General features: G+C 45.4%; 1 protein-coding gene across 3 annotated transcripts in view; it reads left to right on the top strand.

Moving 5' to 3' along the window:
- Nucleotides 1-15,700, top strand: part of txndc11 (thioredoxin domain containing 11) — a 39,538-nt gene extending 23,838 nt beyond the window's left edge. For 2 of the 3 annotated variants that reach the window (XM_079812606.1, XM_079812608.1), the window contains exons 5-12: nucleotides 1,800-1,893; nucleotides 1,971-2,083; nucleotides 2,159-2,356; nucleotides 5,915-6,404; nucleotides 6,491-6,633; nucleotides 14,094-14,206; nucleotides 14,291-14,371; nucleotides 14,451-15,700. In XM_079812606.1, coding sequence (XP_079668732.1) covers nucleotides 1,800-1,893; nucleotides 1,971-2,083; nucleotides 2,159-2,356; nucleotides 5,915-6,404; nucleotides 6,491-6,633; nucleotides 14,094-14,206; nucleotides 14,291-14,371; nucleotides 14,451-14,883 — 1,665 coding nt within the window. In that variant the 3' untranslated portion in view covers nucleotides 14,884-15,700. The remainder of the gene's footprint in view (nucleotides 1-1,799; nucleotides 1,894-1,970; nucleotides 2,084-2,158; nucleotides 2,357-5,914; nucleotides 6,405-6,490; nucleotides 6,634-14,093; nucleotides 14,207-14,290; nucleotides 14,372-14,450) is intronic. The other variant, XM_079812607.1, reaches the window with a different exon arrangement.
- Nucleotides 15,701-17,163: the final 1,463 nt, after the last annotated feature.

The following is a 17,163-nucleotide window of genomic DNA, read 5'->3' as shown; positions in this document are numbered from 1 at the left end:
CAAATACACACTCACACACACACACACACACACACACACACTCGCCCAGCCTTACACACACTCCGACAACCAGCGCAGTCACGTCACTCACACACACAAATACACACTCTCACACACACACACACACACACACTCGCCCAGCCTTACACACACTCCGACAACCAGCGCAGTCACGTCACTCACACACACAAATACACACTCTCACTAGGGCTGTAACGATTTGACCAAAAATAAAAACCTCGATTAATTGAACATTTGACCTCGATTACGATTAATGAACGATTATTTTGCTTTTTTTTTTGCCCTCATAAGGTTTTTGAGTAAGTTCACTGATAAGGTTTGTATTGTAAATATTTTCTACTATTAAAGGTGGATTTTTTTTTTCTAATGAAAAAGTGCATTTCTTTGTGATTTTAAAATACTTGAAGGAAACGGTTCACTTTCAGCAGTTATTGTCTATGGGGCAGATTTCTGCTTGTTGTACATCAGATACAGATTAGCACAGTAGGCCTACATTACATTTATTTGAATGCATTAATGAGAGAGTGATTGTGTGTGTGAATTACTCATACCGTCTCTATTCATTATGAAGCTGTGGTTTGTATTTACTTCAAAGGTATTAAAATATATGCCTATAACGGTTGAGTTTCTAAGCTACTTAAGTGACTTTACTTTAGTCACAGGACAGCATTGACACTGTGTTTCTGCTGCTCCTCTGCGCGCGATCTTCACGTGATGTGCGAGCTTCTGTCTGAGTGTTCGTTTGTCACAATATATCAGGCATCAGTTCAACATAATACGCATCTGATGGTCGAAACTCGCTTTAATGTTCAAACTGACTGGGCTTAAACCACATGCAAATGACAAAGCTTTGTGAGGACGCAGGTGAAAGATCTGCCTTCAGGGCGCGCGCGTTGTCGCGTTTAAACGCATTTACTTGACAAACTTTACAAGCACGAAAGTGAAAGCGGCTTTGGGGCTTGCGCGCGCCATCTCTCTCTGTGTGTGTGTGTGTGTGTGTGTGTGTGTGTGTCAGCGCGTAGGCTATAAGAACAGCAATTAACTGACCTGTATAAACTGTGTAAAACATGCAGCTACTCTAGTGATTCTGGGCATCTATAAACACAGATAACTGCTCCTGCATCTGTGTGCCTGCAAACTGCACTTGATGTGACTGACGGGGCGGAGTCACGTGAAAACCGAAATAACCGACATGGGAAAAATACGTCGGTTTGAGATTCTGAATGTTGGTTTCGGTTATTTTTCGATTAATCGTACAGCCCTAACTCTCACTCACACACACACACTCGCCCAGCCTTACACACACTCCGACAACCAGCGCAGTCACGTCACTCACACACATAAATACACACTCTCTCACACACACACTCTCTCCTGTACTCACACATACAAATACACACTCTCACACACACACACACACTCTCTCCTGTACTCACACACACACACTCGCCCAGCCTTACACACACTCCGACAACCAGCGCATTCACGTCACTCACACACACTCTCACACACACACACTCACACACACATGCCAGACTGGCTTTTGAAACGGCGTAGATGAGTTTTAAGGGATAAATGATTGGCCACAGGGGGACTAATGTAGTGAACCAGCCGGAAACGGGAAATGGCCGTTTAGTTCGAGGGGCACTGCCTCCAATGTCTCCCATTGGCAACGGGCCTGTCTCACACTCACTCACACACACACACTCTCACACTCGCACAGAAAGACACTAACAGATGTGTGTGTGTGTGTGTGTGTGTGTGTGTGTGTGTTCCAGCAGGGTGTGGTGGGCTATTTCCAGTTTAACTCGTCTCCTCAGCCTGCCGGCTACATCAGCTTCCTGTTGTCTGCTCTGCACGCGCTCAGACGAGGTACTGCCACTCTCATCCCTCACACTTCACTAATGCTCATCCTATGAGCCTGACACGCTGCCTTCTGATTGGCTCAGATCACCAGGGGGCGGTGCGGTTCGCTGTGGTGACCAATCAGGCGGTGGCGGAGGGCGTTTCACTCAGGGAAGATGAAAGTGTGTATTTACACCGGCGTTTGAACAGCTCGCTGGTGAGTTAATGATCACACACACACTCATTCTGGTGATGCACTCATACAGGTGTGTATAACGTTTTCTGAACGCAGGTTTTCCCGCGAGCGCAGAGGAACTTCACCGCACAGGCCGTCTGTGATTGGGTGTTTGAGAACAGAGAGAGCGTCGTTCACTGGATTCAGCCAACAGGAGCAAAGAGTTACTCACTGGAGGCGGAGCTACAGAAAGGCCCCGCCCTCCTGACCTTCCTCCCACACAATCCCCTCGCAGCCAATCAGCTGCTCAACCAGGTACACTCGGCTTCATTTTTAAAGTATTTTTGAAGTTCTGGATATGATGAATACCCACACTAGGGGAGTGGCACCTCATTGAGATGTGAGCAATGGTGCACACAGTCGTGTTGCTGATGTGTTGTTTTCTGCAAGAATTTTGACATGTAGGCAGAGCCTTCGTCATGGTTTATCTTGCATGCCATGAGGGGATTGAAAGGAATGCGAGAGCGGCTTCAACACGCTCTGCACATGACCGGACATGGACTATGTTTGAGCAATGCCATGAGGGGATTGAAATGAATGCCATCGGTCAACACTGGCTCGTATGCAGGTTTATGAGAGCTTTATGAGGTTATTCCACTGTGGGTCCTTCACTGTCAAAAAAAAGTGCAAAATCGTACCTTATAAGGTACAAGTAGCCGTCCCTGGGGTTGGGACCCTTAAGGGTACATTTTTGAAGCTCTAAGTCAGGGGTGGGCAAGTTCGGTCCGAGAGAGCTGATGTCCTGCAGAGTTTAACTCCAACCCTACCTACCCCCCACACTATAAAACTCATGGCCCCCAGCATGCATTGCAGCATTAAGTATGTCACCATTGTTTAGATTCATATGCTGATTCTTGATATCCCCCTAGAATGTGTTTAAAAATCAGAATTCAGAATGCCTGATCTGTGGCAAGAAAGCGTTGTTGGTGAATATTATTAATTAATAGTTTTAGTCAGTGATGAGTTTAGTCAAACATATTTCTTCATGATGATTTTTTATTTATGGCATCTTTTGATTAGAACAAGTTATGTGTTTTGTTAACACTGTAACAAAAGCCACAAACTCACATACAAGTCAAGAGTCAAACTGCCCAACAAAAGGAAACACTGATCTCCATCATGGCTCATCATGTTCAATAAAACATCAACATCTGAACCTCTGTTAATTCTCAATAAGAGCTTCTATAGACGTCTTTCAGGGTTGAGCCAAACTCTGCAGGACAGCGGCTCTAGGACGAACTTGCCCTGCTCTAAGTGAGGAAAACAATGGTATAACTGTACCCTAAGGACCAATTGTGTACCTTTTTAAAGGTAGTTATGTTTTGTTCCACAAGGAACAAAATTGTACCTCGTGTACCTTCTTTTCTGAGAGTGTTGATGCAATCCGTCTCCTTTGAGCCTACATATACAGGGAGTGCAGAATTATTAGGCACATTGATTTTCTGATCATATTTTTTTTTCAGGCACATTTGACCAATTCCAAACCACAGTAATCCTAATAACTACTATTAATTTAGTATTTAATAATGTATGTGATATATAATTGTTCATGAAGGCTGGAAATGAAAATCACCTTATATTCAGGTGTGCAGAATTATTAGGCATGTTTTCTTTTACAGATAAATTGAGCCAAAAAAGAGATTTAACTCAGACTGAAAAGTCAAAAAGTATTAAATGCCCATGAGAAGGATGCAATACTAATGCAAAACTAGACATTGCAGTTAAGGCATGACCATTGGACAGTGAAATGCTCGTTGGGTCAGCAGGGTCAGACAAAAACAGGTGGCGGAGAAAAGACACCTGTTAACTGCAAAAGAATGAAGAATTAAGGTGAAGAATTAAGGGTGAAACCATCAGGAACCCTTTAGTCTCCAGCGCCACCATTTTCCAAAGCTGCAACCTTAACATGGAGTCTCCAGAAGTGCAAGGTGTCAGGATCTCAGAGACTTCAGTTAGGTAAAGAATCCTAAAAAATGACCCCCACTAAATAAGAATCACAAGCTGAAGTGTTGTAAAATACATGAAGAAGGTTTTTTTATAGGCTTTATGGACAGATAGGTTGAGAGTGACTCTTGAAGGACCAGCACCACATCCTCTAGTACCACTGTTTGAAGAATTCATCTTCCAGAATCTGGCAGGACGTTTTGGGAGTTCATTTTAGTCCATCCTGAAGTCCGTTTTGCAAAGATGGACTAAAAATGAACTCCCAAAACGTATTGCATCCTTCTCATGGGCATTTAATACTTTTTGACTTTTCAGTCTGAGTTAAATCTCTTTTTTGGCTCAATTTATCTGTAAAAGAAAACATGCCTAATAATTCTGCTCACCTGAATATAAGGTGATTTTCATTTCCAGCCTTCATGAACAATTATATATCACTTATACATTATTAAATACTAAATCAATAGTAGTTATTATGATTACTGTGGTTTGGAATTGGTCAAATGTGCCTGGAAAAAAAATATGATCAGAAAATCAACGTGCCTAATAATTCTGCACTCCCTGTAGTATTGATTTAAGGCTGCTTTATTATTGGCTCTTAGTGAACTTCATGCTTTGTCGGTTTAAAACTCCCTTTGGAACTCTCAAAACTAGTCCAGTGTTTGTGCCTAAAGCGAGCAAGCCTAGCCTGACGTCGTCAAACTCAATTCTAGTCAGAATATGAGTCTGATCTGCTCCATTGGGCTGTGATTATGGGGCGTGTTTCAACCGAACCAGGAAAGACCTCAATTGGATAGACCTACAACCAATCAGAGCAAAGGAGCGACGCATAACGCTAGTTGTCAAATGTCAACAGAACTCAACTGCACTGTGTTGCCAAGTCCACGGGCTGAAGCGACCCCAATGATGTGATATACAAACCCAGGAATGCAAATTTTAGCAGGCAGCCCTGCCAAAAATAACACATATTGTACCCCCCAAATGCCCCCGGAGAACCCCCCCGGAAAGCTATTGGGCTTGTTTTTGGCTAGTTTTGAGTAGCAATTGGGTGGGTTTTGTTGTGAAAACTTGCCAACCCTGTGCGCGCACACTGGAATAAGTTACGTTAGAAGAAAAAGATGAGTGTCAACGATGTTTGCCGGTGTTGTAAAAACAGAATTTAAGGATACACAGAGTACTTACCAACACCATCATCATTTCTGAGAGAGATACGAACAAGTTCTCCGTTTAGGATTAGAACAAATTCAACCCAAGCCCTTCGATGACATGGATGATGACGTTACTGTTGATCATCTGTCCATCATCGTCTAAAGCCTGCCCTGACAGTTTCATTGGTCAGAACAGTTTCTGTTCGGCATAATTACTCCTCTACGGATCGAGTCCAGACCGAACTGCCCGAGCTCAAATGTTGTGGGCGGGGCTAAGTTCGGCTGGCATCCAGGCTAGAGCAATCCATCTCTCGCCTGTGAACAGGGGGATCTACTGGCTTTCCATCCTCCGCCTGTGTCCTCATCCGAAGAAGTGCGGCTTCATTGTTTGTGCCCTGTCTGTGCGTCACACTGCAACATCACGTGAACTCAACCACAAAACCTCTCCCGGTTGACAGATTTACACTGGTTTATCGCCTGCCCCTAGTTCTCTGGTTGGGAACTACTGATTTGTCCTTCGTGAAGTGGGTTTGCAGTATTTGTTCTAGCACAGGGACAGATAACACCAGTCCTGGAGTCCAGTGCAGAGTTTAGCTCCACCCCTGAAGACCTGGATCAGCTTGTTCAAGAGTGTTCGATTAGGGTTGGAGCTAAACTCTGCAGGACCGGTGTTACCTATCCCTGTTCTAGCAGATATTTGACTGGTGTGTTCTGTCTGTGTCAGGTGACTGATGTGGCGTTGCGTTATCACTCGTGCTGCGGCTCTGAGGGCGGCCCGTCTGCTCTCCCGCGCTGCTGTCAGTCGCTGCTGGTGTCCGGCTGGACGTCTGCTGACTCCAGGGGTAAAGCGGGCATCTGTGAGATATGTGCCCGCCGCTCCGCTCCCGTCCCTCACTGCTGGGCTCTGGGTCTGAATGTGGGGCACGTCGGGCTCTCCAGCGCCGCCTGCAGGAGCATCCAGAGCTCGTACAGTGGGCTCAGCCGGGTCAGCGTCTGCTGCAGGAGCGAGCCAAGGCCTCGGCCGCTGGACTCCATCACGGGCCTGCAGTGCCGCACCAACAAGACGCTGCGCTTCTACCTGCTGGACGCAGAGCTCAACTGGCCACTGGCCCAAAGACTCGGGGCGTCCGGCAACCACAGCGGCCCGCCCTTCATCACCATCATCAACCTCAGAGACGAGACGCACTACGTGCTCAAGCACACCGACTCACTGGGTACAAACACTGAACACACACACACACACACTCACTGTTGCTGCACCTGTAATAACTGCTGTCCTCTCTCTCTGTGTGTGGAGCAGAAGATTTCATCCAGAACTTCAGCGTGAACTTCAGTCCTTTACACAGACATCTGATGGGACACAAACATCATCAGCACACTCAACCCCTCATACAGGAAGTGACCTCAGACAGCTTCATGGACACCGTCATGGACTCTCAGAGGGTGAGAAACAGCTCTTCTTTTTAATGCTTTTATTTAAGGGAAAGAAAAATCAATACAACAACAACCAGCCTAATGCATAATTAAGTAAATTAATCCTTTAGAATAAAGGTCCGTTCACACACAGAACGATAAGTATAGCGATAACCACACTGCTTAAATTTAAAGGGTTAGTTCACCCAAAAAAGGCCTCCATTGGCACAATGCACTGTACACTCTCAAGACCCATAAAAGGCACTAAAGACGTCTATACAAAGTCCATCTCACTACAGTGGCTCTAAAATAACTTTATGACGTGACGAGAATAGTTTGTGCGCAAAAAAACCCTAAATAATGACTTGTATAGTGATGACCGATTTCAAAACACGGCATCATGAAGCTTCGAAGCGTTATGAATCAGCGAGTCGATTCAGCGGTTCAGAGCGTTATGAATCAGCGAGTCGATTCAGCAGTTCATAGCGTTCTGAATCAGTGAATCAATTCAGCGGTTCAGAGAGTTATGAATCAGCGAGTCGATTCAGCGGTTTGGATCACCAAAGTCGTTGAGTTATGCATATAACTACTGTTCCCAGAAGGAGGGAAACGAGGTACAACACAAGACTATGGGATATCGCGCTCTAGCGCCATCTGCTGAAGACACCTTTATTCACGCCTGAAAGGCCAATGACGCATGACGACGTGGGCGGGGTCACGACCCACAGCATATAAATGCAGTCGTATGCGTCATTTCCCTTGTTCAGTCCAGCTCTTCACCGAGCCCCGACTGTGCGGGGCCCAGAGGTGTTGTACCTCGTTTCCCTCCTTCTGGGAACAGTAGTTATATGCATAACTCAACGTTCCCATTCAGTCGGTCAACTCGGTACAACACAAGACTATGGGACATATATTCACGCCCCGCCAAGTCGCTGAACTAAACGTAATAGACCAGCACCGCCACATAACCCTTTTCCGAGGGAAAGATGCATGGCCCCTATAAAAACCCCTGTGGTAACTAGCGGGTACACCGGACAAATGTGCACAGTGATGCCCAGCTGGCATCCCACGAGAATATTAAACCAAGCCCCTGACATCTCCATGCCCTTGTAGAGTGCTCACACACCTCACCAGGCAGAACCAACTCCTTCCATGCTATAGAAATAGCCTTGTACAATCCAATGTGAAAGACATCGCTCAGATAGCGGCTTCCCACTGGCTGAGTTGGAAAACATGACAAAAAGGCTGGTCAGGCGAGTGCATAGCCTGCAACTGCCGAACGCACCTGCGTACGAATCGCAAATGGCGCAAAGCACAAAGCAAGTATCCTGTTTTTCTCTGAGTCAGAGATTTCATAGGGCAGACAGCTCGAACGAGAGCATACTCCCAACCTGACTTTAGGCATATACGCCGCATTTGGATGCAACACCACCAAGTGCAGCTTGGGTGCAAACTGCAAAGGGGATGCACCAATAGCGCATGAAGATAACCAACATGCTTTGCTGGTGCCAGTATCCATGACAAGGAATCATCCTTATATTCAAGGATTCTAAAGGCTTAAACGGAGGTTCACACCTAGCCTCCAGATCAACCATCAGGTCATGACCATTACAGTTTGTAACGAGCCTAAAAACGCTGACCTTAAAGCTCCAGGTATACTTTGGATGTCTGCGTTCTGCGCACCATTCGTGTGACGTAAAATCTCGTCAACAGGAGGGCCTTTGGTGCGCATGCCACAGCGTATGAGCGACTTGACCACTTGCGGACAAAGTTCACTCAGAAGCACGCATTCCGAACCCATCAACACTTAAGTCCAAAGTATTCCGTCAGCATGCAGCCCAATTGTTTTTGAGAATGCATGGAAGGTGCGCATACAACAGCGCATGTGCAAGAAAAACAGAAGCGACAGAAGAGTCACAACAATTATACTGCACATGTATTGAACTTGGTCATCCGCGCTCATTCGACTGCGTGTGTGACGCATCTGGATGCGGGAAATTAACCATACCCGGCCTTCCTGGCCAAAGGAGTATACCGTGACCAGCTCACACTCTCAACAGATGGAGTGGAACGCGAGAGTTCCCTGACAGTCCGTGAACTGTCCGTGTGACGTAATAATCACCATTAGGAGAGTCCGCAGATGGCCGCGCACACTGTCCGTGTGCAGCCCAATTTTTGGGACCGCGGACGGTGCACATAAAACAGCACATGTGCGAGTGACATGAATCATATAGCATGTTTCCTATGTACTACTGTACACTCAAAGCGCTTTACACTCATGTCAGGGGTCTCTCCTCAACCACCAGCAGTGTTCAGCATCCACTTGGATGATGCAAGGGCAGTCACAGTACAATGGCACCAGCGCGCTCACCACACACCAACTATAGGTGGAGAGGAGAGAGAGAGCACTTGAAAACCAAAGCACTCGAAAACCAAAAATGCACTAGATAGTGCACATGCGCCAAAAGCACCTTTCCACTGATGTGGGCAATGGAGTAGGCTATACTTTGAAAAACTCACACTCTCGACTGTGCCCGAAACGGAGCAAAAATCGTAGTATGCCAGGACCCTCTTAAGGAACCGAAAAATGCGCGCTTTAGCGCAGCACCATTAATGCCCTCATGAAAGCCGAAAACAGTCGCCCAATAAACTTCCAGCATGGAATGGGAGTGACTTTTCTTCGGAGAAGAAAACAGTATCAATCAGGCACTGACACAGTGATACAGATTTTCACCTGCACCAAACTTCAAACATGCGCTACTTCAACACAACACGGTGTGCTTCAGAAAGCAAGCGCCCTGTTTTGTAGCTATAGTCAGATTCTCCCTCTCTTAACATGTAGACCCTTAGAGACCACAGTTCCGGCCGAGGGTGCAGAATCTGCCTCCTGCATAGGGGAAGACACCATGGTGTGTGTCCTTAACAGCAATGCCATGATGCTTGTGTACCATTTCTTTTTCTCTGGCCAGCAAGATGCCACCAAAATCAGTGATGGACCCTTCTGCATACAGCAGAATCCTGGGCTATACGTGTTGGGACATCCACCCCCTACGGGGCACTCCAGTCCATAATCAAGAAAACAGCGGGCGGCGCATGTTTTCTGCAGATGCAAAAAGATACACATTTCTGCACCCGATCTGCACCACTATTCAAGAGTGCATAAGCCACCGCAGGTCTGCCTTGTATCAAGAGCATCCATGCCAATTGCAGCAGAGAGGGAGTACCTCCTTGCCTACATATATATGACCATTGTCATATTTTCCATTCTGAATAATGCTTGCCCTGCTGGGTCAAGTGTTTCAGCACCAGGAGAACTATTCCACATAAATGTATGTGAAGCTCTTACAGCGCTGTCAACCACTCTCCTCTTACAGAGTTTCTCGTCCATGTTGTGACGTTTGTCATCACTAATGAACATGCCGTAACCCTGCCCAGGGGAATTCCTTCTGTTAACAGATCTAGGACTCCCAGGGGACCATGGTCTGAACGCCCAACAGCGCTACTGAACCATGCTTAAATGTCACATGGCATATAGCAAGTTACCGAACGCCCAGCGCCGGAACTGCAAACACAAAGAGGAGAATCCAGCAGTACTACTGCTATCGGGGTCTTGAGCCCTAGCAGTCTCAGCACTGCAAAAGTCCTCTGCCCTCTGTTCGGTTCTGAATCTATCCCCAGACCAAGATATAACAGACCGAGACATAACAGCCCCTTTTGAGATTATCTGAAAAATCCCAGAGCTCGTAAAATGGAAAAACAAGTGCATGTGTTTTACAACACTGCGTGTTCCCTGCTGTCTGCAGCCAGGAGCACGTCATCCAAATAGGAGAACAATATTATGCTCTGATGGCACAGCAGAACCAACACCGCTTCTGCATATCTTTCAGATATGCGCAGTGCCATTAGGATCTATAGGCAATCCCATCAACGGAGACCTCAGAAATGTTTTCTGTGCTCCTGTTTGATTGTGGCAAGATGCATCGGGCAAAAACACACCGATGTAAGCCGATCCTGAGGATGCAGAGGGCAGAACAGGTGACATACTGCAAGCATTTTTGAACTTGACACATTAACCACTCTAAAGTGTTTGTTCAACTGCTGCAAGTCTGGTATTTTTTTTTTTTTTTTTTGGAGGAGGAGGAGGAGGAGGAGGAGGAATTTACTCTGAAAAATCTCTTTCTCCATTTTCCCTTGTGGCAAAACTTGAATTGCCATTTTGCTGAGGAGAGCACGGATTTCCCCTCTCAAACAATGAAGTTGCAATTACTCCGCCAAACCAGAGGGGGGCGCGAGAGAAACCGCAGCCGACAGCCCTACTGGAATCGTGCGAAGAAGCCATGGTGTTGTTAGTGCGCTTACGCGCCACCGTTCAAGGCAGACAGCGAGGAGGATTCTCAAGCATCACTTGTGGAATCCCGCGTCCTTCTGCAAACATCACTGTAAATTGCATAACACTGCATTATTCTCATCTGTCGGCATACGGCCAGACTGTGAGGTTAGAGGTTCCAGTGCAATCTGATTGTTTTAACAAATCAACACATGAGGTCTTGTATGCTCAACACACATTTTATTGACAACATACTTAAACTGAACCCGCTATTTTGCTGGGTTACTGCCCAATCTGGATAGATCGGCAGGCGAGTTTGCATCGCTGATTTTACATGAATCAAACCCGCAAGCTTCTGTATCACGGCAGGACTATCGACAAACTTTGTTGCCGCTCTCCAACACAGATCAATTCAAGGGCTATCATTTCACTTTCACCCACCTCGGGGAGACGCGATCTGCCCGGTTTGAAAATATATATCATCAGAGCATTCCTCGCCCGCTTCTAGCGAGACCGAATCACCCCGTGAACGCTACACCGACACTCCTCGGTCTATACCCGATCATCCCAACTCTCCGTGGCCTCCAAAACCGGCGATCACCGTATCTGGATCAGCACCTGAAGACAGGAGCGGGCCGTGTTCGACCACTGCCCCGCCAAGCGGAACGGCAGAGCTGCCGGTAGGGCACAACGTACACGCACTGGGGTTGGAGAGATCTAGTCCAGCCTAATTAGACAAAGACTGGGAAGATGCCTCAGCAGTCCCAAGTCCCGCTGACAGTCCATCCGTGAGCCCCATGACCGGCCTCGCCGCACCGCCTCGGCGGATGCGGGACCGATCCACGGGGCTCACGAGGCTGGCCGGCCTCATCGAACACGGCCAGCCGAGAGCGGAGCAGCCTGAGTGTCAGCTCTCATAATGCTCGCAAGCGGCTCCCTCGAGAGCCGCCCGAGCATGCTGAACACCCTACTTATGATTATACCATGAACACCCACATGCCATAGGACAGGGGAGATAACCTGTTCAGATATTTATCATGACAAAATTTATTAGCCATTTGTTAGTTGTACTAAACTCAAGCCAAAAACTTCTCTTTTATGTCTTTTCCATTAACAAGAGTCATCACTGTGGATTATCTTGTGAATGTGGCATAAGTTTGAACATTTTGTTTGAGAAAAACTTATTAGCCTTTCGTTAGCAAAGCTAAACTTGTTGCTAAATAAGCTTTCTCTTTTTGCCTTAATTTCGACAATAATCACCACCGTGGGCTTTTCTTGCGAAAATGTGGCGTGATGGTGTTCAAGCAGCACGGTGAAGAGCTGAAGAACAAGGGAAATGACGCATACGACTGCATTTATATGCTGTGGGTCGTGACCCCGCCCACGTCGTCATGCGTCATTGGCCTTTCAGGCGTGAATAAAGGTGTCTTCAGCAGATGGCGCTAGAGCGCGATATCCCATAGTCTTGTGTTGTACCGAGTTGACCGACTGAATGGGAACACGTGATTTCAGCAGTTTGGCGGTTTGACAAGCGATCCGAATCATGATTCGACTCACTGATTCATAGCGCTCCGAACCGCTGAATCGACTCACTGATTCATAATGCTCCAAACCGCTGAATCGCCGCACTGATTCACAATGCTCCGTACCGCTGAATCGACTCACTGATTCATAACGCTCCGAACCGCTGAATTAATTCATAACGCTTCGAAGCTTCATGATGTGTGTTTTGAAATCGGTCATCACTATATAAGTTGTTATTTAGGGGTTTTTGTGCACAAAAACTATTCTTTGTAACTTTAGTCTGTAACTGAGCCAATGGAGGCCTTTCTGAGCCATCGGCTTTACACTAAAATATCTTCATTTGTGTCTGAAGATGAACGGAGATCTGACGGGTGTCCAACCACATGAGGGTCAGTCATTAATGACAGAATTTACATTTTTGGGTGAACTAACCCTTTAAAGGGAACACTTAATCATCACAGAATAACACCAATTCAGTTAAACTTCAGGGATATCAATCTGTCCAATCAGGAAGCATAAGTGAGTGTGAATCAGTTTCTCCTGCTGTGGTGCTAATGAAGTGACAACAGGTGCACCTGAGAGACAACAGCAAGACAACCCCAGTAAGGGACTGAGTTTGCAGGTGGTGGCCTAGACCATTTTGACTGATTTGTCTTTAGTTTTGTATTTTTTAGGGTCCTTGTCAATGTCTGTAGCATGAGGCAGTACCTGCAACCCAATCAGTCCCGCTGCTCCATACGTGCCGTCACAAGGAGGTTTGGTGTGTCTCCCAGCACAGTTTCAAGTTGTTACACGAGGAGAGCTGGGCAGGAACATAGAAGGGCAAAAATTAGAGCCTGAGCGATAAAGGATTTTTAAGACCGATACAAATATTTGGTGATTTAAAAAATCAGATTTTCCAATATATCGGCCTATATATATTATTTATATATATATTATTTATATATATATATATAGGCCGATATATCGGATTTTGAATGACTGAAAAAATCCAGCAGCAGGAGCGAGGAGCACCGCCAGAGCCCTACAAAAACCCCTCCGTTAGGCGACTAGCCCACTTCATGAGGGTGGCACGAGGGCCTGACGTCCTCTAGTGGGACCTGTGCTCAGCTCGATTGGCATTAGCTAGCCAATGGTTCCCTTACTCGCCGTTAGGTACCGGGATGAAATCCTCAGAGTTCATGATGACCAGCCTCATGTGGCCAGAGTGTGTAGGCAGTTTTATGAAGGCATTGACTGGCCCTCATGTTCCCCAGACCTTCTGGTCTGACCCCAGAACTTCTGGGACATTTATGTATCGGATTATCCGAAGCCGACAAGTAGGACCACGGACTGTCCAGGAGCTCACTGATGCCCTGATCCAGGTCTGGACACCATCCGCCATCTCAGGAGCGTCAAACACACGACACGCTTGCATTATGAGTGGCTGTGATGAACTTTATGCAATTTTTTACATTGATTTTTGGTATGGTTTTGAATCCCAGCCCTGTATGTGTTGATGATTTTGGTTTCCATTGACATTGCACAAATGACAGAATGTATATAAAGAACATTTCAAATTGAATATTTAATTCATTGAGATCCAGTGTGTAATTTCACACCAGCAGACATTAACTGTGATCTTCTTCTGTCCCATCAGGATGTGTTGCTGTTGTATTATTCGGCCTGGTGTGGCTTCTGCTCGCTTCTCAATCACGTGTTTCTGCAACTGGCCCGTCTGTTCCAGGGAAACAGCGCCCTCACGGTGGCCAGGTGTGGAACTGCACCTGCTAACACTTCACATTGATTTCACATGACAGTATCAGCAGTTACAGTTGTTGTTGTGGTTGTTTTCAGAGTGAATGTTGGTCGTAATGATCTGCCCTGGGAGTTTATGGTGGATCATCTGCCCTCCGTGCTGTTCTTCCCCCGCCACAGGTTCATATATTGCACAACTCTTTTCCATACAGTGAAAATTTCCTCTCGCGCTTCTTTAAATCGTGATTGTCTCCCACAGGAAGCAGATGAGTGTCAAGTTTCCGGAAAACACGCCAATGACGGTTCCCAACCTGCTGCGGTTCGTTCTGCAGCATACTAGTCACGCCCCCTGGGCGGAGTCAGGCAGCGGGGCGGAGTCAGTGTCTCTGCTGTGGGCGGAGCTTCATAGCCTGCAGCGTGAAGTGTTTTCTCTGCATCGGGCTCGAGAGCATCTCACTCAGCAGCTGTCCGTCCTCACGCTGGAGTCCCAGAATGCCGAGCTGCAGGCTCAGAGCGGGCGGCTGGAGACGCTGTACAGGGAGAAGAGGCGTCAGCTGGCCGACGGCGTTCACAGACTGCAGGAGCTCGCAGACGCGTCTGAGGAACTGCTGAAGGAAAACGCTCTCCTCAAAGTGTTGCTGAGCGCCCTGAGAGAGACGGACAGACAGGAGGGGAAGTGTGAGGCTTCCTGATGACCGACAGATCATCTCACACACCCTCTCAAGAACACGTCCAGCTCATGTTTCATGTTCTGTGATGACAGACGTGAGCGGTCAGTGAAGATGTTCCTCTGGTTCTCACTTCATGAGATCATATCAGTCAAACGCTGTTGAGCAACGTATTTCTGTTCGCTTTGTGGAAATAATCTATTTTTTCATAATCACTAAAGTATGGATTCAGTATTCAGGGATTTCTTGATTAAAGTAAAGTTTATGGTGGTAAATGTGATCATTACTGACTCATCACTGGGTTTTAGTGTCATTGGGTTTGACTTTACATTTGTATAAGGACTAGAAGAACCACTAAAGTCAAGGCATTATCAATTAAATTAATCAATTAGCTGCAGAAACTGAGGTATTAAGAACAAATGAGAGATTATTTACAGTCTGATGGTCGTAATGTTGATGTGTGTCTGTAGATGATCTGACTGTGTGTCTGTAGGTTGTCTGGCTGTATGGTGACAGAGGAAGGCTGTGGTTATGTGTATTCGGCTCTGAGGTCAAACCCCTCACACCTGAAAGAGCTGGATCTGAGTTACAATCACATAGGCGATTCAGGAGTCAAGCTACTCTCTGATAAACTGAATGATCCACTGCAGATATTTAAGTATGTGGGGCAATATGAGGCCTGGTTTAGACCTGGCATTATGATCTGCTTTCTGATAACTGACATCTCAGACACCTTCTCAAATCATTTTTGTGGAAATAATCTTTTCATAATCACTAAAGTATGGATTCAGTATTCAGGGATTTCTTGATTAAAGTAAAGTTTATGGTGGTAAATGTGATCATTACTGACTCATCACTGGGTTTTAGTGTCATTGGGTTTGACTTTACATTTGTGTAAGGACTATAAGAACCACTAAAGTCGAGGCATTATCAATTCAATTACTTTCTAGATGGAAATTTAATGACATTTAAAAATATTACGTTTTACAATAAAACATCAAATGGTTCAATCTAAGGTACTGGTTTTGGTAATAAGAAAACAAAACCAGGCGTAAGTTTAGTTTAGTTTTAGGTTTTAAAAGCTATAATAAATGTAGGTTTCAGAAATCTACTAAAATGATTGTTTTTACCAATTATACGACCAGGCCCTATTATCATTTATGTTTAATCTTTATAAATGAGTAAAAAAATAGTATATTTTAAATGTGTGCGAGAGATTCTCCTTCACTCAAAAACCATTAAACGCCAATCACGAGTCTGACAGGAGCTTTTCTGACGGAACTTTTTCTTCACAACAAATGTCTTCGCTTTAGTAACTGACAGTAATGTCATATTTTAGCTATTAGGCTATTGTATTTGAAAATCAACGTAAATTGTACTTAATTTGTCTTCCGGGAAACATGCAAGTATCTTCTGTTGCTTCTGAAGGGCAGTACTAAATAAATCAAAATTATATTTAAACAAAATAAGAAAAATTTGGACATCTTCATCCTGTTCAAAAGTTTTCACCCCCCGGCTCTTAATGCGCCGTGTTTCCTTCTGGAGCATCAGTGAATGATTCAACCTTTTTTAATAGTTGTGTTTGAGTCCCTCAATCTTCCTCATTGTGAAAAGATGGATCTTAAAATCATACAGTCATTGCTGAAGAGGGTTCAAATATGAAAAAGGGCTGGAAAACTGAAGAATGTGCAGGACCTGGAGGATTTTTCTGAAGAACATTGGGCAGTTTAACTGCTCAGGACAAATAAGGGACTCGTGAACAACCATCACAAAACAAAAAAACAGCCGTGGATCATCCAGGGAACGACACACACACACAGCCGTGGATCATCCAGGGAACGACACACAGCACTGAGAAGTAATGGTTCAGAAACTTTTTATCAGGGTTATTGTAATAAATTCAGCCATTTTTTTGTCTTGTGGACTATATGTAAACATTTTTTTAAGTAAAATATCTTATTCAGGACAGTACTAAATAAAAAATAACGTATTTTATATGATCCCGCTTATTTAGTTAAAATTATTCCCATTTTCACAGATTCTGCAAGCGGTTCACACACTTTTTCATGCCACTGTAAGATCATTAGAGTGAAGGATTAGTTATGAGGAAATCGTGGAAACGCAGTGCTTTAATGTTTTATAGAAACACCAGTAAAGATCCACCCTGATTACTGCTGGTCACACTGATATGGTATGAGAAGTTATTTCTGTATTTCTCACATCTCTATGTAGTGGGTTCATTTATTTTTGGGTGACGTCAGGAATTTCAGACCACATAGTTTCCGGCCAAATGATTTAAAGCGG

The sequence above is a fragment of the Gobio gobio genome (genome assembly GCF_949357685.1).
Source record: "Gobio gobio genome assembly, chromosome: 3".
NCBI classification, from domain to species: domain Eukaryota; kingdom Metazoa; phylum Chordata; class Actinopteri; order Cypriniformes; family Gobionidae; genus Gobio; species Gobio gobio.
The sequence above is the reverse complement of the archived record's forward strand: the minus strand, read 5'-3'. Positions and strand labels throughout refer to the sequence as shown.